This window comes from Rhinoderma darwinii, chromosome 9 (genome assembly GCF_050947455.1).
Source record: "Rhinoderma darwinii isolate aRhiDar2 chromosome 9, aRhiDar2.hap1, whole genome shotgun sequence".
Classification (NCBI taxonomy): Eukaryota; Metazoa; Chordata; class Amphibia; order Anura; family Rhinodermatidae; genus Rhinoderma; species Rhinoderma darwinii.
The window spans coordinates 58985053-59007999 of NC_134695.1; the positions used below are offsets into that span (position 1 = coordinate 58985053).

General features: G+C 41.8%; 1 protein-coding gene across 1 annotated transcript in view; it reads left to right on the forward strand.

The window, feature by feature from the left end:
• The window catches only part of SPON1 (spondin 1), a 213579-nt gene that overhangs the window by 34277 nt on the left and 156355 nt on the right, over positions 1-22947 (forward strand). The window contains exon 3 of the mRNA XM_075837782.1: positions 12721-12854. Coding sequence (XP_075693897.1) covers positions 12721-12854 — 134 coding nt within the window. The remainder of the gene's footprint in view (positions 1-12720; positions 12855-22947) is intronic.

A 22947-nucleotide genomic window follows, 5' to 3' on the forward strand; every position in this document is an offset into this window, starting at 1 on the left:
TGTTGCGGAGCAGTGGCGGACTCATGGCGGAATTTCTCCATTGACTTCAATGGAGATTCTAATTTCCGCAATGAAGTCTGCAGCTGTCATGCACATGTTATGTGTGCTGCGGATCCGTCTTGCTTTTTTAACTTGACATTTCTTCATTCTGGCTGGACCTATGTATTTCTAGGTCTACAGCCAGACTGAGGAAGTCAATGGGGCTCCCGTAATGACGGGAGCGTTGCTAGGAGACGTCAGTAAATAGTCACTGTCCAGGGTGCTGAAAGAGTTTAGCGATCGGCAGTATCTGTTTCTGCACCCGGGACAGTGACTACCGATCCCAATATACATGTATCTGTAAAAAAAAATGAAGTTCATACTTACCGAGAACTCCCTGCTTCTGTCTCCAGTCCGGCCTCCCAGGATGACGTTTCAGTCTAAGTGACGGCTGCAGCCAATCACAGGCTAATAACAGGCTGCAGCGGTCACATGGACTGCCAGGGAGATCGGGCTGGATGCCGAAGGAGGGACGCGTCACCAAGACAACGGGCGGTAAGTATGAATTTCTTTGACTTTCACAAGGGAAAGTGCTGTCCCTTTTCTCTATCCTGCACTGATAGGGAGAAGGGAAGTACTTTTACCGCAGTCCGCAGCAGCTAGTCCGCATCAATTTACTGCACATTTTGTGCAGATCCGCAGCAGAATCTGCAACGCAGATTCTGTGCGGCATTGATGCGGACAGTTGCGGAGGAAATCCGCCACGTGTGGTCATGCCCTTATACTGTGACCGAAGTCTTCTGCCTCCGGCACCGACCATGCAGACTAAGAAATATTATATTGTAGTAGTTCAGACTTTTATAGATGTGGCAATACCAATTGTTTTTCTTTTTTTTTTACAATACTTTAACTTTTAATATTTCTTTGTATATAACATTTTATTAACTGTTTTTTAATAGTCTCCCTAGGGCACTTGAACCAGCGATCATTGATTCACTTGCACAATGTACTGTTATTCTTATGTATTGCAGCATATTGTGTTGCCTCTGGCAAGGCTTAATAGGAGCACAAAGATGGCAGACCTGGGGGCCTTCTATTAAACTGCTGGGATTGGAGTTATCTCTGACCAGGCGTTGCAGCCCTGAGCCTGCTCCATATTTCTCCTTCCCATCTATGATGTAGCTGTATGCCAAATGTCGTGAAGAAATTAAGGCAGCATGATTTTAGTGACATAATTAAAAGGGGTTTTCCAACATTTTGGACTCAAATAAAAAAATGAGAAAACGATATAATAATAGGGCAGTATGGTGACTCAGTGGTTACCCTTGTTACCTTGCAGCACTGGGGACCTGGGTTCATATCTAACCAAGGACAACATCTGCTACTATTGATCCTATAAAATTGTCCCTAGTGTGTATGACTGAGATTGGAAAATCAGATTGTGAGTCCCATTGGGAACAGGGACTGATATATATATGTATAGCGGTTCTCACCGGTTTGTTCGTGGATCCTCGGTATCGTCTGGGAGATGGTGCTTGGAACCCAGGCAACGATTGGCACAGCGGGTAGAGGCGGTCGGATGGATAGGCAGAAGTCAGGACAGGCAGCAGGCGTCGTAACGGGTATGGCAGCAATAGGTCAAGGCAGGCGGCAGACAAGGATAGTCAAGTTCAAGCAGAGGTCAGTAACGGGAAATCCAGACAAAAGGCAGAAGGGATGGAAACAGGGAACCAGGGCACAGGGAAATTCACGGGGAACTTGGTTGAACAAGCAGGGATGCAAGGGAGGAGGATCCTAAAATAGGAAGTCTTAGGAATTAAGGCACGCGCTGGCCCTTTAAGACAGGACGAGTCAGCGCGCGTGCGCCCTCTAGTGACTGCAGAGGGAGGTAATGTATGCACTCACCTGACGCTGTCCAGGGCCAGTAGAGCGTCCGGATCGGGTAAGTGGAGCCCGGGATGAGCAGCTGTTGATGGAGGGCGCCGGAACCGGAGCAGAGGCCGTGGGGACGGCGGGGAACGGCGCGGCAGCCGTTACAATAGGATAATACATTACTGCAGAATATAACGCTATATAAGCAACAGATATAAGTAAATCGATAAATAAGAATACCTACCTTACCGATTCCTCTCTGGTCCTCCGCCGCTCATAACTGATGCAACATTATTCTCGTTTAGACTCATCAATATTGAATCTACACTTTATAGTAGATGTATTAATAGTTGTATGTTTCGAACGTGTCATTATTTGTTCTATAGAAACTGGTACCATAGGAACCAAGCGTTACAATTTACACTGTAATGTAGGTAGCTAAGATACCGTCCCTTTAAGCAGAAGTAATGTACAACCTTTTAGTGGTACGAGCAGAACATTAAGTCAATAATTAGTGTGTCGCGTTCCAGAATTTGCTGTAAATTACTTCCCAGCTGCTGCGGAGCCAAATTTCCAGGGAGAGTCCACTATCCAGATGTTGCCTGTTTTCCCAGTGTCTGCAACCTTTAACCTCCTTGCTGCGAAGAGGTCTCGGAAGTACAAGATAATACAAGCTTAGCATAGTCCTTGTGAGTCCCACAATCTGCCATCGCCAGATTCACCTAAATCCCAAGCGTCTGAATCCAGAAATAAAACTGAACTTGTCATTAAACAATTAACTGGAACAGAATAGTGGCCTCATGGTTTACATAAAGGATTGTGTTCTTAGGAAGCTAAATATTTACCGAGCACGTCTACCCTCCCATCCATTCAGGGGAATCTGCATATGATCGTTTTATAATAATCAGTCTTAGAATTGGGATAAGGCTGTTTTTACAAGTCCGCATTTATGATGGCCACAAATCCTGCTCATCATTAATGGTCCGGGGGTAACAGCCATAAAGCGGCTGTGAGAAATCTGCCTAGGGTATGTACACCTTTTAATGCAATTTATTGTTATTAATATCAAATCAATGTCTTTTCCGTTTATTAAATCACTTTTCTATTTGACTTTTATTTTCAAAAAATCATACTTTTTACGATACAGCTTCTATGTATCCTGTATACATAGCAGCTCTATCGTTCTCTCTCAGCCGATTCCGTCAGTTCAGCTGAACCGACGGTTCGGCTGAGAGGGGGTCCTGCGCGTCTCTGTTCTTTGAACAGAGTTCATTGAAATTAATTGGCTGTAATCCACGGACCTGTTGGTTCCTCCGGATCGACTTTTTGTAGCCACTTTCAAGTTTGCTTAATAGATGAGGGTCCTAAACTGGTGACCCCTCTTTATAAGCTCATAATTTTCTCTTTGGATTAAATCTCTAATTGGATATTTGCTTTTTTTTTTTGAATCACTAACAGCACTTTTTTTGTAGGCATTAACATAATTATTTTTAGGGTAACGAAAAAAAACATTTGGCTTGTCATAGTGACATGTCAGAAGCTTTCATCGGTGGGGGTCCGAGCACGGAGACCCCGACTGATCACTAAAACAAAGCAGTAGAAGCGCTCGGGACAGCACTGTGCCATTTTATTTCTGAGTTGCTTTCTTCGGAATGCTGAGCGAACGGTGTACAGACTCAGAATTTCTATTGAGCCCGTACTCCGCTCCGAGGAAAGCCAATCACAAACAAAGCAGCACAGCGCTCATCCGAGCCATTCTGTTGCTTCATTTTAACGAATCAGTGAGAGTCTCAGTGCTCGGACCCCCTACCGATCGATACTTCTGACATGTCACTATGACATGTCAAAAGTTTTTTAAAAGTTTAATTACACTTTAAAGAGGCTCTGTCACCAAATTATAAGTGCCCTGTCAATACTGAAGTGTTTAGACAGTGAATAGACATTCCACGGGATGTCTATTCACAATCCCTGCACTATGTTACTCTGTCTGTGGTAGTTACAGCAGAGGAAGCGTGATCTCGCGAGATCTCGCTGTAAATGACAGGCTACAACGAGATCTCGCTTCCTCTGCTGTAACTACCATAGAAACAGTAACGAAGTGCAGAGATTGTGAATAGACATCCCGTGGAATGTAATGTCTATTCACTGTCTAAACACTTCAGTATTGTTAATGTGTTAGTATAAGACAGCACATAAGGATCTAACAAGATCCCTATGCGCTGAGTAAATGAATGGAGAGGAGTGCATGAGGCTGATTGGTCAGCGTCATACACTCCTCTGTACAACGCCCACTTGGTCTAAAGTAAAAATACGCCCACTTGGGCATTAAGCAACTCATTAGCATAAATATAAAATCGCTAATAAAGTGGTAAAAATAGATCGCTTTTTTAAATAAAAAGCATTACTGTCACCTACATTATAGCGCCGATCTCCTTATGTAGGAGATAGGCCACTTATAATGTGGTGACAGAGTCTCTTTAAATGTCTTGCCACAGATTCATCGAAAATTGTAAAGATTGTGATGATTTCTGGTTTAAATTCTTTGTTTCATTTTTTGTGCTGCACATGACATATGCTACAGCTGAACATACTAATATGGAAAATTATAAAATATCACGAGCTCCTTTGAATCGTTCTGCTATAAAATGTCACGAGCCACATTGTGGGAAAGTTCTGCTTGTTGGTTTTGTATGACAACATTTTGCCTTTTCATTCTCTCCGGGATATTGCCAATTTGGCAAGCACACATTATAATAAAAGTAATCCTAAGTAAACAACACGGAGAGATAGATTGTAGGGTTTTTTACGGAACAGGCCTGGATGGAAAACTCTGCTAACAGAATGCATTAATATCTTGTAACAAGAAAGGCTTTGAAAATAATGTTTTAACTGGCTTCACAATACAGATGTAGTGCACTCTAGTGCTACATTATGCTGAATATTATTTTTTATTCTTCTTTAATATTCATATATGCACCTATCCTTCCGAAAAAGACAAATTAAACCAACAAAAAAAGTCTCAAGGGGGAAGACTATATACTGTCCCATAACAATGTGTCTATAATAGTGTGTAACTATAATTACCCTTGGTGGAACTGTAGACATTTTATACAGGGATATTCGGTTGCATTCAATATGAGATTTGGTCCAGAAAAAATTAGAAGAGGTAAAATGGAAATAATATATTGAGTGGTTTGTTCCTTCGATTTTAAGGTACAGATGACTAGAATCTGAACACTGGGATATATTCTCTGACATTGGGGCTGCCTGCAGTCACCACTAGAGGGAGCTCTTAAGAATTCTGCATACTGTTTATACATTGAACTCTATAATAAAAAAACTGAATTGTGTGCGGAAATTGTGCAGCATTTACAGTAGCTGCGGGGAAAAAAACGAGAAAAGTCTTGCGAGAAGTGTCCTGCGGTGCGACTTTCAATTCCGCAGCATGTTAACTTATGCTCCGGGTTCTGTGCAGAGATGCTGTGTATTTGGCCCATGGATTTACCAGTGTTTTTCTTGAGACTCTGCTGCAGATTTTCTGTTTCAGAAAATCTTCAGCGTATCTTGTGTGTGGGAACATACCCATAAGCTCCTAAGCTCCCCCTAGTGGTGGTTACAGGAAGCCAGAATGTTATCATTTAACTCTATGTCTATGCAGGAGATTTGGAGCTCTGTAAAAAAAATGTAGTTCTTACTCCTATAAAGATATATTAAGCTATTGAAATAACGCAGAATTTTCGAATTGGTGTTTAAAAGGTGGAAAATTCAAGTGGAATAGAACAAACAAACATATTTAGGCTTTAATTCAATGTGTGCCGCTAGGGGTGTAACTAGAAAAGGCTGGGCCCCATACCATACTTTTGAATGGACAGCATCAGGATGTTGTTTCCTAGGCCATACAGGACCTGAGGTGCCAGGGGTCCTGAGGGTCCTCTTAAATTAATAAGTGGCCCAGTCGCAACTGCGCCCGCTGCAATCACACGTGATGATGATGTCATATGTGTGGTGCCAAAGCCCATGGCCCAAATTCTGCAAAGCATCAATTATTTGTCAAATTATATCTGTGACTGTCACTTACCAGGGGTTTGGCTGTAATTTATTGGGGTTGTGGCTGTTGTGGGGACGCTGGCTGTTATGGGGGTCTTGTGGTTGTCGCAGTTATGGGGGCCCTTCTACTTTTACTTATATGGGAGTCATGTGGCTTTCACAGCTGTATGCAGTTCTGTAGGTTCTGTGGCTTGCATCGTTATTAGGGTCCTGTTGCTGGCATTCTTATGGGGGTCCTGACCTTAAAAGTTATCCCATGTCATCATTTTTGTGTTTATTTTTAAAGTTACTTGAGGGAATTTTCCAGAAATAGGATCGTCAAATTAGGTATACTTAAAAGGGGGCCCATTAGCCAAAATGCACACAGCCATGTGTGCCGCCCGAGTCCCATAGAGAAAATTCTATCATTCCACGTATCGGAGAGTCGAGTTCATTTTCACGGACCAAATTTACCCATTAAAGTGAATGGGTCTGTGAAAACTATTGGGTGCCACTCGGATGCCATGGAAAATGGCCCAAGTGGCACTCGTTCGTGTGCAAGAGGGCTTATTGTTTTCACATTTTGCCACATACCGATCAGTACAAAAAGTCCAAAAACTAAAAAGTTCAAAATTGCTGCATAAAAGCAATACAAATAAGTAATAAAACAAAAACAAAATCATCCACATGTATAAAACGTCTGACTAATATTCTCAGGTATGGTAACTATATAAAATATTAGTGGTCCTATAAATCAACAAAGGAGACGTCACATTTTGGAATAGATCCTCAGCAGAATCCACGCTTCTATAGTTTCACCTCTCAGGGCCATAACTAAAGACTTATAAAACCCAGAGGCAATCTAATCCTTTTCCTTGCTGCCCTCCCTCTGTTCGCTGTGGTTTTAATACTTGCCATAATGACTCCTCCTTGGGATATGAACACAAGCCAGAACGTAATATACACTATTATAGACAATTTAAAAGAAAAAGTCCCTACACTCGGCTTCCATGTGGAAACGGCTGCCTGTAATAGCCTATTTGATTCTAATGCCTCTCTACATATTTATGAGGAGCTCATTTGCGATGTCATTTGATATTTTTCATACAATCAGTATACAGAACATGATGAAGATGTTGGTTCACACAGCACCCATACCAGTGCTCATATATTACCATATGATTTGGAGAGAGGTGCCAGGCTTTGTACAGTGTAATTCCACATTCTGCAGATGTAATAGACCAGCAAACGAGGCCCAAAAAAATTGGATGGGATTACTAATCTCCGGCATCTGTACCAATTGCTCTGTCCTTTTGTCTTGATATCGCCCAACGTTCGAAATGTATGGCTGGAAATGAATTCAGCAAAATGCTAGAAAAATTTTACAAACCTGATTCCGGGCCGTGCAGTACTCCACGCAAAATTCAGGACTGCAGATAAAATATACAGACGTAGCAGAACTGAATTTGTCATTTGACTCTTTGGCTCTGCATTTTTTGTGCATCATAGTTCTCTAAGTTAAGATAAATAAGTGGTTGTTTTACTAAGGCAACCCCACGCCATATACCCTATAGGGCATAAATAGGTAATAGATGAGGGGTCCCCCTCTACAAGCCAGAGTGCAGAGCCACTTAGAGTTAGTGGTTCCTGCTCTGGTAGGCCCGTCCAATCAGCTTTGTTAGGTAGCGCAGTCCAAGCAAGCAAATGAGATTAACCTGAAATACCACAGTCCATGGACAAGTGTAGTGTTCTTTTTGGCTGCCATATTTTTTTTATTCTAATACCACCCTCTTTAAAGGGACACCACAGGTTAAACATATAGACTAGTTATGCATAGTGTCGGGCCTGCGGGGGCAGAGCAGAACACAGGGATTCAAAGAGCACCAATGAAAGAATCCTTGTGTCACGCTCCGCCCCCGAGGAGCCTGCACTAGGGTAATCACATTGTATTACTTTTACCTAGAGTGTTCCTTTAAAAAATAGGAATGAGTAACCATGTTAATATTGCTTTCTTTGAATCTCTGGAACTACATCTTGAATCAGGTGCATCCAAGTAGAAAGCAATTCATCATTTTGATTAGACTCATTCCATAAAACAGAAGTTATGAAGTTTAGTCAATAATTGTATAATTCTGGTTATTGCTTCTTTTAATTGCATTGCAGAGATAAGTTATAATATATTTCTTACTGAAGACATCTACCGCACAAGTAAATATCTAATCATAGGCTAATTGTTTTCAATGTACATCATTTATTGTCCGGAAAATTGAAGAAAAAAGCTGTCTTCTCTATTCTCTTATGATCCATATGTTCAAGAATTTAATTTAGTCTTCCAAAATGAAAATTCATGTGATAAATTCAAATAATTGAATCATTTAAATGTCATTTAAAGTGGCATGCTGTAAAAATACAGATGTCATAGTGTAAAAGCTGGTTTAATGAAAACTGGAGATGAGCAAAAGTTTGAAAACTCTCTTCTCCATTGAGTTGGTTTTGTTTGGTTACAGGGGTTGGTCACTTTAGGTAAATTATTTCCAAAGTATGTTAAACATTAAATAGGCAACTTACTAATAAATTATTTTTAGAAGTTCTGCGTAGTTTTCACTATCTGTGCTACCACCCCCTCCGGCTCGTATATCCTGGGATGTGAGAACCAGGGACAGGGTTGCCAAACGTCCGTTAATTCACAGACAGTCCACAAAAACCGTGTGTTTTTTTCTGCAGTCCGTAGTGTCCAGCAGAAAAAACGCCGTCTGTGAATTTTTTTTTCCTGAAAGTTTGCACTGCGCATGCGCCAAATTGATATGTGCAGTGTAAACAAGAAAGTGACTCCACTACATTAGAAGGCCAAGCACGGACCGCCGGACTCCTCCTCCACCACCGTTAAGACTGTTCTCTGCCTTCTTCGGATTCCGCTGTCAATCATCTTACTGGTCCACAGAGCCCTCAAACTCCAGCCCATTTACTCCTTATTACCTCAATGAACGCGCGCCACAGTGAAGGACAGTGCTCCCGGATGATGGGAGTTATATACAGAGATGCTTGGGGGGTTAAAAACATGTATTATAGAAGTTATATACAGGATTGAGGGGGTAATATACGGGGATGATGGTGGTTATATACGGGTATGATGGGGGTCCCTGCATATAACCCTATCATCCCTGTATATAACTGCCACCATCCCTATATAACCCCTATCATTCCTGTATATAACTCCCGTCATCCCTGTATATAACCATACCTCCAAACTTTCAAGTATCACAAAGAGGGAGAACTGATGTGGTGCATGCAGTGAGTCACGGCAATTTTCTTTCTTTTAAGCCAAGCCTTTAATCACACCCAATCCCCGCCCATACACACCCGTTTCAGTCCACACAGTATCATGCTCTCATAGTGCCTCCCACACAATATAATACCAAATAGCTGCCCCCACACAGTATAATGCCCCCATAGCTGCCACCATACAGTATAATGCCCCCATAGCTGCCATCATACAGTATACTGCCCCATAAATGCACCCATACAGCATAAAGCCAACACAGATGCCCCCATACAGTATAATGCCCCATAAATGCACCCATACAGTATAAAGCCAACACAGATGCACCCATACAGTATAATGTCCACACTAATTCTCCCATGCAGTATAATGCCCATATAGATGCCCCCATGCAGTATAATGCCCACACAGATGCCCCTATACAGTATAATGCCTACACAAATCCCCCATGCAGTATAATGCCCATACAGATGCCCCCATGCAGTATAGTGCCCAAACAAATTCCCCATACAGCATGCCTCATAACTACCCCATGCAGCATATTCTCCCTATTGCCCAAACAAATTCCCCCATACAGCATGCCTCATAGCTGCCCCATGCAGCATATTCTCCCCATTGCCCAAACAAATTCCCCCATACAGCATGCCTCATAGCTGCCACATGCAGCATAATGCCCACATAGCTGCCCCATACAGTATAATGCAATGGGTTATGTGGAGGGATGATGGTGGTTATATATAGGGATGATGGGAGTATATACAGGGATGTTGAGGGTAATATACAGGGATGATGGGGGTTATATACAGGGATGATGGGGGTTATATACAGGGGGGATGATGATGGGGGTTATATACAGGAATGATGGAGGTTATATATAAGGATGATGGGGGTTATATGTAGGGATGAAGATGGTTATATACAGGGGTGATGGGGGTTACATACAGGGCTGATGAGGGTTATAAACAGGGCTGATGATTATATACAAGGATGATGGGTGTTATATATAGGGATGATGGGGGCTACATACAGGAATGATGGGGTTATATACAGGAATGATGGGGGTAATATACAGGGATGATTGGGTTATATACAGGGATGATGAGGGTTATAAACAGGGATGATCGTGGTTATATAAAGGGATAATGGCTGGTTATATACAGGGATGATGGCTGGTTATATACAGGGATGATGGTGGTTATATACAGGGATGATGGGGGTACATTAGGTACAAAAATTTGGTCTGTCCGTGATTTTTAGCTCAGTTGTCCATAAATTACTGAAGTGGAGGTTGACCAGGGGGCGTGGCTTCACAGATAGCAAAAACGCAAAAGAACTTCTAAAAATCATTTATTAGTAAGTTGCCTATTTTAATGTTTAAAATACTGTTATAGAATAATGTACCTATATACACAATATATACCTATATACCTTATATACACCTATATACCTAATATATACCTATATACCTAATATACCCTACACGATTTTCCAGATTTTTTATTTGTTACGTATCCCTCATATTTATGAAGAATAAAGCTTCGTTCAAATCTGCATTCGGTATTTCCATTGCTCTGCTCCGTCATAGCAAAGCAACAAAAATATTGAAAGCACTGGATCCATTGCCATTGACTTTAGTGAGTGCTGTCGGGTTTTCGCCACGTTGTTAGACTTTTTACTAAAAAAGATAACGCATAATGCTGCGCTATTTTTGTCCCGCATTTTGACCGGATCTGTGACGCAGGCTCCAGCGCCAAACTTCAAGCATAAGAAGGCTTTCCCATTATATGTTTTAATAAATAAGACCTCCCTGCCTCCAGCGTACGCTGACGTGACTACCGCTGCATGTAAGCGGCAGTCTCATAGAGGAGTGTATCCCTGTCCCATATGTGTCAGTGGGGACACTCTTTATGCCATGTCCCCTTCTCAGAGAGTGAGTGCATTGCACAGAGAGTGAAAGTAGAGAGACCTGAGCTCCACTGCAATGTTAAGTAGGCGCTGCAGGGAGGGAGGGGATAGGCTAGCATATGTTTTAAAATGAAAACTTTCTGTAATCAAGGTTCCAAAATTGACAGCCGATTATCTTCAATTAGGGGCAGACAATCCAATTGTTATGGGGTTGTCAGAGGGATCCACACTAAACTGCTTTTCTTCCCTCTCAACACACATTCATAGTGTTTTTCTGCAGTCACCACTAGAGGGAGCCCACTTTTATAGCTACCATTGAGTTCAAAGTGATTGTTTAAATCTATATGCTGTGAGCTCCCCCTAGTGGTGGCTGCAGGAAGCCAGGGTTTTAGAGAAGCATGTAATTTAAAGCTCTATGTGTGAAAAACAGAGTTCCAGCCCTTTACGAAGATATCTCAAGATGGACATTAATTTTCTGTTTCAATATGTCTTTATTAAACAGTTGAGACATCAGAAAATATATGTGAACAGTTCTTTCTACTCGCAGGTAGAAGAAAATAGTTAGTCTCAAATAATAAATTAAATCGTTAATTTCTATAAGTTTTAACATTTTGAGAAAATGGGATTCAAAATAATATGGATAATAAAAGAAAGGTAAATAAAATAAATGTTGTGAAGAACGTATACAGGTCATAAAGAAAAAATAAAATGTATACAACAGACAACGTATGATCTCCCACTAGAAAGGGAGTGGTACGGCATATACAGAATTATTCCAGCACATCCAATCTTTACAGAACCGGTCATGTCTTTGTCTGCTACAGGCATAAATATATTCATGTTGATAGTTTGTATTGACTTTTTTAATGATGTCTGTGATGGTCGGGACGTTAAGGGTATGTGCACACACACTAATTACGTCCGTAATTGACGGACGTATTTCGGCCGCAAGTCCCGGACCGAACACAGTGCAGGGCGCCGGGCTCCTAGCATCATACTTATGTACGACGCTAGGAGTCCCTGCCTCGCTGCAGGACAACTGTCCCGTACTGAAAACATGATTACAGTACGGGACAGTTGTCCGGCAGCGGGACAGTTGTCCTGCAGCGAGGCAGGGACTCCTAGCATCGTACATAAGTATGATGCTAGGAGCCCGGCTCCCTGCACTGTGTTCGGTCCGGGACTTGCGGCCGAAATACATCCGTCAATTACGGACGTAATTAGTGTGTGTGCACATACCCTAATTTTAATAAGTAATACACTTTTAGAGATTTGAGTTTTGCTATGATTTTTGTGTCCTGGCCATTGACTATACTTTAGTTCCAAAAAGAGATTGACTACTAGTGATTTTAGTATTACGCTGCTCTACTGGAAATCTTTCATGCAGCTAAGACCAATTATAATCAGCAAGGGGTTAAAATAGAACTATACCTTTGGGTCTGATTTGACACATACATTTCTATGATATATTAAAATTTTACTAAAGTGAAAAGAATATAATCAGTAAAAGCAACAACACCCGAAAATGTATGTATGGCAATAATACAGGTTACTTCCCATCATCACAGATACAGTATTACTGATGCTCAGCAGTTCAATGTTCAGTAATGATCAAGTCTATTGTCAGTATGTAATTAACCAAGAACTTTAATTTGCAGATAATAGATGATGAAGATACTCAGTTCATGAGTAATTGCCATGTAGCGGTCACAGAAAGCACTCCAAGGCGAAGAACACGGATACAAGTTTTCTGGACAGCGCCTTCTATTGGTACAGGCTGTGTAGTACTCAAGTGAGTACAGAAACATAAAAAAAGTTTTACGTTTTTATCATTTCTAAAATCTTTGATTGCTGTCAGTGATTGTAATTTTTCATGTTTACATCCAGCGTCTAAAAACCTGTCCTGACCCATGTCTAACTGACATAAGTGCATGCTTGTAACAGGAGAGAACTCTGATATATACAACATGCCATGCATTTGTGTCATCAGGACATGATCAGGACCGGTGTTCAGCTTCCATGAACAGGAGACCTGCAACTTTTGCTCTCAACATGTGAGAAGGTTTCAATATATCAATGACTCCACTTTCAATACCCAAACACATTTTGGGGGATAAACCTTTCTTCACTGGAATTGGGAGTAAGATGATTTATCAGACTATATAGGCCATTTGACCTTATCCCTAAAGAAAATTTATAACCTACAGATGTATCCATCCTTACCTTTACTTTAATTTGGTTAGGGACTCCAAGTTCTCATGAAAGAAATTCAATACAATATTGCAACATGCTAGCAAAACCCTTGATAATCTGTAATTCACATCACAACCACTGGGTGGCCAATCATAGATACATATAACATAGACATCTCGTGACAGAGTATGACAAAATCATTTTCTTTTAAAAGGGTCATCTCATGCCATAGATTTCAGGATATGTTGAGATCTGAGAAAATGTAAGAAACAATATATATACTAAATAAAGGCAGATACAGATACATATTCATTTTTTCTAACCTGTTTTTATTTTTCGTTTTTTAAAAAAAAATTATATTATGCCTTACAGCAGCCACATGGACCATAGGAAACATTAGTCTAAAACGGACCCCTTGACTTCTATGGGAGAGTGTTTGTGGGCATGCTCTGTGACCTGTGCAGAGAGAGGGAGGAGGGGAGCGGTGACCAGCACCTATTTTCAATGTTATCTATATATATGTGTTACCTGTCAGTGTAATCCTGCCTGTGATGATAATGAGATGACTCTTTAGAAGTAATCTCTACAGAACAGGAGGGGTCAGTCTATTATGAATGGTGGATCCTGTGTTATCTATATAGAGGTGTTACCTGTCAGTGTAATCCTGCTTGTGATGATAATGAGATGACTGCTGAGAAGTGATCTCTACAGAACAGGAAGTGTCAGTCTATTGTGAGGCTCAGTGGTCAGAGTGAAAACTACAAGATTTTAGGATTTTTTAAAATATAATGACAGAAAATAAAAATAAATAAATAAAAATAGCCACAAATTATTGAAAAATATGTTTAACATAAAACTTGATACAGGACTAGTGCAGTGAACTTTATCTTTGCCCCGGGTGAAGGAAAGCCTAGCTATGATTTTGTTTAGTACTGTTCGACACATTGTACTACTGTTATGGTTTACACTATGGGCAATAGTTGCTCAAGTGGGGTTTCCCTTTGAATGGGTAACATTTTTTAAACATTCGGCTAAGGGCTCATGCACACGACCATTGTTTTTGTCATTTTTCTATCTGTTTTTTGAACGGCAAGCAGACTGACCCATTCATTTCTATGGCCCCATGCACACGATAGTGGTTTTCACGGGGGCCGTGGGACCGAGCCACAAAACTCAGAGCATGTCCTATTCCTGCCCGTGTTTGCGGCTCAGTCTCACCCATTTAAGTGCATGGCGAGGTGAAAATTACGGACAGCACACGGATGCCATCATTGTGCTGTCCGTGTCTTGCGGACCCAAAATACAAACAGTCGGGTGCATGTGCCCTAACTTCTATAATTGATAATACAGCATTTCTTAATATGTTCATATGTATCCCGACAGACAAAATATTTTACAACAATTTGACATGAAAATAATCATGGAAGCCCAGTCTGGTCTCCAGATGTTGAGCAGAAATAGTGTAGCATTCTCTATTCATTTTGCTCTCACTTGTTAGCAGCGGTCATTGGTTTTCTATGGATCCCTGGAGTTAATAGGATGTGTTTATACATGTACACAATAAAATCTTACAAAGGCACCACCATCCTCTCTGTCTTGCCTTAAGCAAATGAAAACCACTGTGAATGTACAAGTCAGACAGCTGGATGGCATTTCTCAGTCTCGAGCATCTGTCTCCAGGAGCCTGGTTTATTTCACAAACAGATGTTTAATGCGACTTCACTGATATAGTCAGATAGTTACAGAACAGAGAAAGAAATAATCTGAATATTCATGATGACTCCTCTTTTCAAATCATAAATCAAAGTGACAAATGACATCAAAAGTCCTTTTTTGTTACCGTGTGACTGCAATCTCCATCATTTCTTCCCCGTGGTTGAGAATTTGCATGTCTACTGGCAACCAGTGAGGAGTCGTTTTGCAATATACGTAACTGGGAAAAATGAAATACAATTTGTGTCAGATTTTGTAGGGTGAAAATGTTCACTTTAATTCCATCATAAAACCAAGAAATATTCTATTATTTTTGTGGGATCATAAAAAAAGATTTTTTTTTTTATTGTTCAAAAAGTTCCCCATACACAAATGGTATCATTAGACTTTCTGCAAGGTGGGAAAGTGGGAGAGTAGAGTCCAAAGGGTGAACGAAAGGTTAACTTCTTGCGTGCATGGGTGAGACATCTATGGCATCCTTCTTCTGGGGTCTCTCTTGAGTGACTGTATGGAGCTGGCCGCCGCACATGTGCACTCTCTTCCGTGTTGTTTAGCGATCACAAAGATGAGGTCTCCAGCAGAGGAGATCCATTACTGGCATCAGTTTTGATAGAGGGCAGCCGAAAAGGCTTCAAGTACAACTATACGGGGTGCAGATGTAGCAGTCGCACCAGAGCCCCTGTGTTTGAGTGGCCCAAAGGTCCCTCTGCCACATAAGAAGACACCCATATTATAAATGCCACCTGTTAGCTAGGGGCATTGTGATAGACTCTCCATCTAAATTCCTCTTATACAGAGTCTGCAATAGATTTTACGTCATGTTCCATCTGATGCCATATACCGGACTAGGTCCTCCCTTAGAAGCGCTGGTTTCCAATATTACCCTACACTGAACTATACAGCCCGTAATTTGGTGTGTAATATGGTCCCTGACACAAGTCCATAATAAATGTGGAGCAACCATCAAAAGTTATTTATCCACGTCCATTAGGTTTTTCTTTTCTCAAGTCTCAGAAAAAGGTTTTAAAACTTTCTAATATACTTACCTTACAAAGTCTCAATGCACGTTTTTTATTTGGAAAGCCGCGTCATGACATGTCGTCCGGCCAATCATGGGTTGTGATCTCCCCATAGATAACATTTCACTGCAGCAGGCAGCAATGGGCGACATACTGTAGTAGACATGTCATGACAGTGAGAAGCGAGGAGTTTTGTTGAAAAAGACACCACTTGGACAACTTATTAAAGAATGCCTAGAATAATAAAGTTTCTATGTACCAAAGCAGCTATGGGGCGAGGGGTAAACTGGTAGCATGCTATATATAAGGAAGCAGCACCTGGTCCTATTACTAGTCTTGGAGCACATTTTATTTTGTATAAAACCCCAAAGGGATATCTAATCAAGACAAGCACTTTTTAAAGTGATACCGCCCCGGGAGATCTGCTGATTCCATGTCTTTACTTGAAGCTCCTGGCCCTCAATGCAAAAATTTTGTAACATGGTACAATCTTTATAATACTGGAGACTTCTAATGCGACAGAGGGACTTTTGGATTCTCTCAGGCACAAGGGCCCAGGTGTGACTGCTACCTCTGCCCCCTTAAACTGTAGCTACACCCTGGTCACCACGAGTCTTCCTTCAGAGACCCTGTAAATCGCCTGGGGAATCTGAGGCTGTCCATACATCATATGCAGGGGAAATGTAGTATTACATGACGGCCATTAAATGAATGTCCGAGTCCGACTATGTAATATATGGAAGGGACAGGTGCACCAGTATGAAAAGTGAGAGTCTTTGTTAGCGGCTCTCTGTTCTAGCTAAGGCTGGGTTCACACGTGGCGGAATTTCACTTAAATTCCGCTGCGGACACTCCGCAGCGTTAATCCGCAGCGGAGCCGTTTGTCCATTGACTTACACTTTAATTTAGCAGTGTTCGTTTAGACGAGGCGTAAAATTCCGCTGCGGAGCATAGGCTGCGGAGCGGAATTTGGTGTCCGCAGCATGCTCTGTCTGTTGCGGAGCAGTGGCGGACTCATGGCGGAATTTCTCCATTGACTTCAATGGAGATTCTAAGTTCCGCAATGAAGTCCGCAGCTGTCATGCACATGTTATGTGTGCTGCGGATCCGTCTTGCTTTTTTAACTTGACATTTCTTCATTCTGGCTGGACCTATGTATTTCTAGGTCTACAGCCAGACTGAGGAAGTCAATGGGGCTCCCGTAATGACGGGAGCGTTGCTAGGAGACGTCTGTAAATAGTCACTGTCCAGGGTGCTGAAAGAGTTAAGCGATCGGCAGTAACTGTTTCTGCACCCGGGACAGTGACTACCGATCCCAATATACATGTATCTGTAAAAAAAAATGAAGTTCATACTTACCGAGAACTCCCTGCTTCTGTCTCCAGTCCGGCCTCCCAGGATGACGTTTCAGTCTAAGTGACGGCTGCAGCCAATCACAGGCTAATAACAGGCTGCAGCGGTCACATGGACTGCCGCGTCATCCAGGGAGATCGGGCTGGATGCCGAAGGAGGGACGCGTCACCAAGACAACGGGCGGTAAGTATGAATTTCTTTGACTTTCACAAGGGAAAGTGCTGTCCCTTCTCTCTATCCTGCACTGATAGGGAGAAGGGAAGTACTTTTACCGCAGTCCGCAGCAGCTAGTCCGCATCAATTTACTGCACATTTTGTGCAGATCCGCAGCAGAATCTGCAACGCAGATTCTGTGCGGCATTGATGCGGACAGTTGCGGAGGAAATCCGCCACGTGTGGTCATGCCCTATTAGAGGTAGGGTCCAAATCCAAGTTGGGGACCCCTCTATGATGTCCATATTCTCATTAGACAATCCCCTTAGGTCAGGATCACACACACACACAGTTTTGATGCAGTTTTTGGCTCAGTCTTTTGAGAAGTGGATCCAAAAGGAAGAAAAGTTATAAAGAAAAGATGGATGCATCTCCTTTCTTTTGTTTCCACTCCTGTGTTTGGCTAAAAGAAACTGCATCAAAACTGCATGTGTGATCCAGGCCTTAAGATGCTTTTCAAAATGTTTCCAACATGTATCCTGCGTTGGCCATCATGAAAATTGATGTTCATTTCCACACAAATCATTGCTATGCCCCATAATTATCAAATGGAATTATAACATAGTAAGTTGATAGTTGCAGTATAAGGCTATGTTCACACGCTTAACAAAAAACGGCTGTAAAATACGGAGCTGTTTTCAAGAGAAAACAGCCTCTGATTTTCAGCCGTTTTTTATGCATCAAGCGTTTTTTGATATGTTTTTTATGGCCGTTTTTGAGCTGTTTTTCTATTGAGATAATGAAAAACAGCTCCAAAACCGTCTCAAGAAGTGACATGCACTTCTTTTTTACGTGGTGTTTTTTTTATGCGTCTTTTTACAAACGGTCGCGTAAAAAAAAACGCCCTGTGGGAACGAAACACAGTTTTTCCCATTGAAATCAATGGGCAGATATTTGGAGGCGTTCAGCCCCTGTATTTTCAGCCATTTTTCGGGGCATTTTACAGGCCGAAAAGCGGCTAAAAATAGACTGTGTGAACATACCCTGAGGCTAAGTTCACACGCGGCAGATTTTGTTGCAGAAACTTCTGCGACTGAAAATCAGTTCTATTAATCTGAATGGAATTTGCAGAAACAACCACACGAAGAACTGATTTTCAGTCGCAGAAATATCTGCACCAAAATCTGCCGTGTGTGACTGTGCCCTTACACTCCACAATAAATCTAGAACAGACTACAAATTACACTGATTAACAGCAGATTTAATAATTATGTTACGGATCTAATACTTGTTGTGGAATGGCTCTAAATGGAAAGAAAGAGCTCATCGTTCCCCATAATTACTCTTAATGTAATCATCTAATGGATAAAGAGATTATTATCATAGGTACGAGGAATGATTATCATCTTTTCAAAATCCTTCTAAGAAAACACAATTATAATAAAATTACTTTTCAGAATAAATTACTAAATGCTCCTGGAACTGTTTAAGGCCCATGAGTTCATGGTTTAGCGTCAGACTCATTACAATGTTGTACATCTTAAACAGGTGCACTACAGCAACATGGGAAATTCTACAGGTTACTGTAAAGGATCTGCCAGGCACAACTTCTGTGTATACGCCCATAGGTAATCAGTTTGCACCTGAGTCTATGTCTCTGAGACTGACTCCATCTTCCACCACTCAGGATGGCAGGCTTAGGAGTGGGAGAGCCTATCGCAGCCTGGCCAGACGGAGCTAGCTCCCGCCCTCTGTCTATTTATATCCTGCCTTTCCTGTTCCTCCTTTGCTTGTGATTCTTCTCGTGTGGTTTCCTGGCCCAGCTACAGCTTCTACTATTTATCCTGCTCCATACTGACCCTTGCTTACTGACTACTCTCCTGCTCTGCGTTTGGTACCTCGTACACTCCTGGTTTGACTCGGCTCGTTCACCACTCTTGTTGCTCACGGTGTTGCCGTGGGCAACTGCCCTATTTCCCTTAGCTTCTGTGTACCCTTGTCTGTTTCTCTTGTGCACTTATTGAGCGTAGGGTCCGCCACCCAGTTGTACCCAGTCGCCTAGGGCGGGTCGTTGCAAGTAGGCAGGGACAGAGTGGCGGGTAGATTAGGGCTCACTTGTCCGTTTCCCTACCCCATCATTACAGTTACTATACATTAAGATTGAGGAGTAAAGAAATCCACGGATTCTACAGCTGGCACCTGGAAGTGTAACGTAGGCTTGTGGACAGGATGCCACAGCTGTATCTAGAGCTGCAAAAGACTGGGCACCACTTAAAGGGGTTATGTGGGGACCAAAAATAATGAGCAGTGTACTCCCTGCAATATGTGAGTGCACTCACTAATATACATTCCGGTCTCCCGTAGCACTGATTCTGCGATTTTCATAGATTTTTATAGCGCTGCCGGGGGAGCAGAAGTCTAGTTGCACAGCCTTTTTTGATGACAATACGACTCTTTGTCATGTGACCAACCCCCGCTGTACTCTATGTACAAGCAGGCGCAGTAGTAACGAAGGTCACGTGACGAAGAGTTGTATCGTGATCAAAGAAAACTCTGCAACTAGACTTGTATAATGTATATTAGCGAGTGTACTCACATACTGCAGGGACTACACTGCTAATAATTTTTGGTCCCCGCATAACCCCTTTAATAAATTATAAGACAGTGAGCGGTGCAAACTAACAATGCCCAAAAAAGTATGCGACAAAACTCAAAAAAAAAGGTGGGCATTTTATAAGAAGTTCCTCAACTTCTATTGTGTCTTATCAGCAAGGACAATCTTTAGTCATAAAGCAAAGAACAAACAATTTAAAAACCTACATAGTTCGGGGTCTATCATAATAGGAGGGAACCTCCCCTGAAAATAAGTTTTGTTGGTAAGTTATATCACAAGGATAAATACAAAAAGTACAAAGAGAATAATAAAGTGCAATATGCTAGGAAGCCTGAATAGGCTCTAAACCCAACAGTTAAAAATATCTGCAAAAAAAAAAAAAAACAGCACCAGAAAACACACAGTAGAAACAACAATAAATAATTTCATGGGAAATATAACAAATATATAAACCACAGTGTGCGAAAAAAAAAAATGAGCCCGAACAATACGTCACCACATGTATCTAGAGATAACGTGGATCTATAGAGGGTGCTAAGGTAGCAGTTGAATCTGGCCCTGATGCCTAAGGGGATCCAAATGTCCCTCTGCCACATAAAAAGGAACCAGTATTATAAATGGCACATGGTAAGTGGGGGCCCTGTTACACATTTTGTATTGGCCGGAGGAGCGCTTGAGTTACCCCTCTGGATGGCACTATGAACAATATTATTGTTGTATCTAAACAGTGGAAGCTGGGAAGTGGGTGTTCTATAAATGGTGGCTTCCAAGAGTCTATCTTTGATTGGTTTGCACAGAATGGCCACTATATTAGAGACACCTGCCCTTCCACGATTGGAGTTTTGCTCTATTAGACCCCGGAGTGCAGCACAAAATCAAGTGAGAAAGTTTTCAATGGATCAATTTCAGTGGGAATCCACATTAGAATGGGAAAATCCAGAGATCGGAGCGACTCAGAATGATACATTGTCACCGGTGCTCGAATAGCCAGGGCCAGTATTTCGAAGTCTGACAACCTTGGGTGATTTCTCGTACAACGGTGTGTAGCGTATACAGAGAATGGTGTGATCGAGGAAAAATATCCAGCGAAAAGAGATACTTTTGGACGTCAACAACTCGTCAACGAAAGGGGTCAGAGGAAGATGTCAAGAGTTGTTCTGATAAACAGGATGTGCACATTCAAGCAAATTGCGGCTGAATACAACGCTGGTGCTCCAACTCATGTGTAAGAATGCAAGACTTGACGTTCCTTAGTACTGATGTGACAGTTTGAGTGCCATTGCTGTCTAAGGGAAACAGAAAGGGAAGATTCCAGTGGATAAAAGAGTGCAAAAATTGGATCAGTGAGCAGTGGAAAAAAATCGCCTGGACAGATGAATCCAGATTTCTGTGTTCTGTGGCACCATGCCGAAGGGAGGGTCAGAATTTGGTGCAAGCAGCATTACTTGATAAACCCTTCTTGTTAGGTGTGGACAGTTCAGACTGGTGGAGGTGGAGTGATGATATGGGGAATATTTTCTTGGCACACCCTGGGTACCTGTGGATGGACGATTGATCAGTTGGGCTTACCTAAGTATTGTGGCCGACCAAGTTCATCCCTTCACGGCATCTGTTTATCCTATGGCAGACATTTCAGTGGCAACTCTGAGAAACTATTATGTCCGCATGGATCAATATTCCTGCAGAACTCAACACCTAGTGGAATCTATGCCACATCGATTTGCTGTGCTTCTGAAGGCAAAGGACGTCCAATGTGCTACAAGATGGATGTCTCTTATAAATTGGGCACTTAAGGTATGTTCTTCATTGGCATAATTGCCTTCATAATCACCCTGTTTAGCATACAGTGGTAGTATACTTTTCATACGGTATATGTTCTCAACCTGTAGTCACTCAGACAGGAAACAGTGGTTGCTAGGCAACCTGAAGATCTCTCAGAGGAGACATTTAGATAGATTCTATAACTGAGGCAAAAATTACTCTCTAGGCCTCATGGAATCTGAACATAGACACACGGAGTCCCTTGCGGCTTCATACTATAGAGTTGTCAGCACGCCATGTGCCACCATATTATGCTTCCAATTGGATGTTGTACTACGATAGTGTGCATAAGCCCTTGTTGGTATCATAGCAGTGTTACGTCTACTTATATGTAACAGATAGTATGGGTACGGTCCTATATAGTGGCAGCCGGAAGCCACGGCCACGTCTGGTTTTGAAAGACATTGTTAATTGGCTGCACGATTTTGCAGGTAAACAAATTGTTAGTGGACGCTCGGTTTTGCGCTTAAAACTGCTGTTCACCTGCAAAGTCGTGTGGAAAATAAACATTCTGTTTGTAAACTCCACCCTCCGCATGTGGCCGCGGTTTGCTGCTGCCGCTATGTAGCACCTTGCCCTTATCAGACACATAGCGCATTTGTTAACACCATGAAATACTTATTTTAATTAGACATTCAGTAAACATCTTGGAAAGCAGAAACATCTGGGATAGAGGTTTAGCTGCAAGTTTGTTTGGAAAAAAATTACTACAATTCTTCAAGATGTTTCTTTTCTCCTTTGTTTTCCACAATTGCGCATCATTTGTTTGAATAAAGCAAAGCTGGCCAGTGTTTATTGCAGGAATTTGTAGCTTTCGTGTGTTTGCTATAGTTTTCTTCACACTTTTGCTACTGTACTTTTTGATGTAGATATCTTTACTCGGTCACTGAATTCGCTGACTTTGGTTTTCTAATTAGAATAATAATTAACCCCTTGGTGTACATTGACATTTATATGTCAAGAGCCTAAGGTAGAGTAGTTGATACCACTGACAATGTGACCATGTGATCACCGGTGGG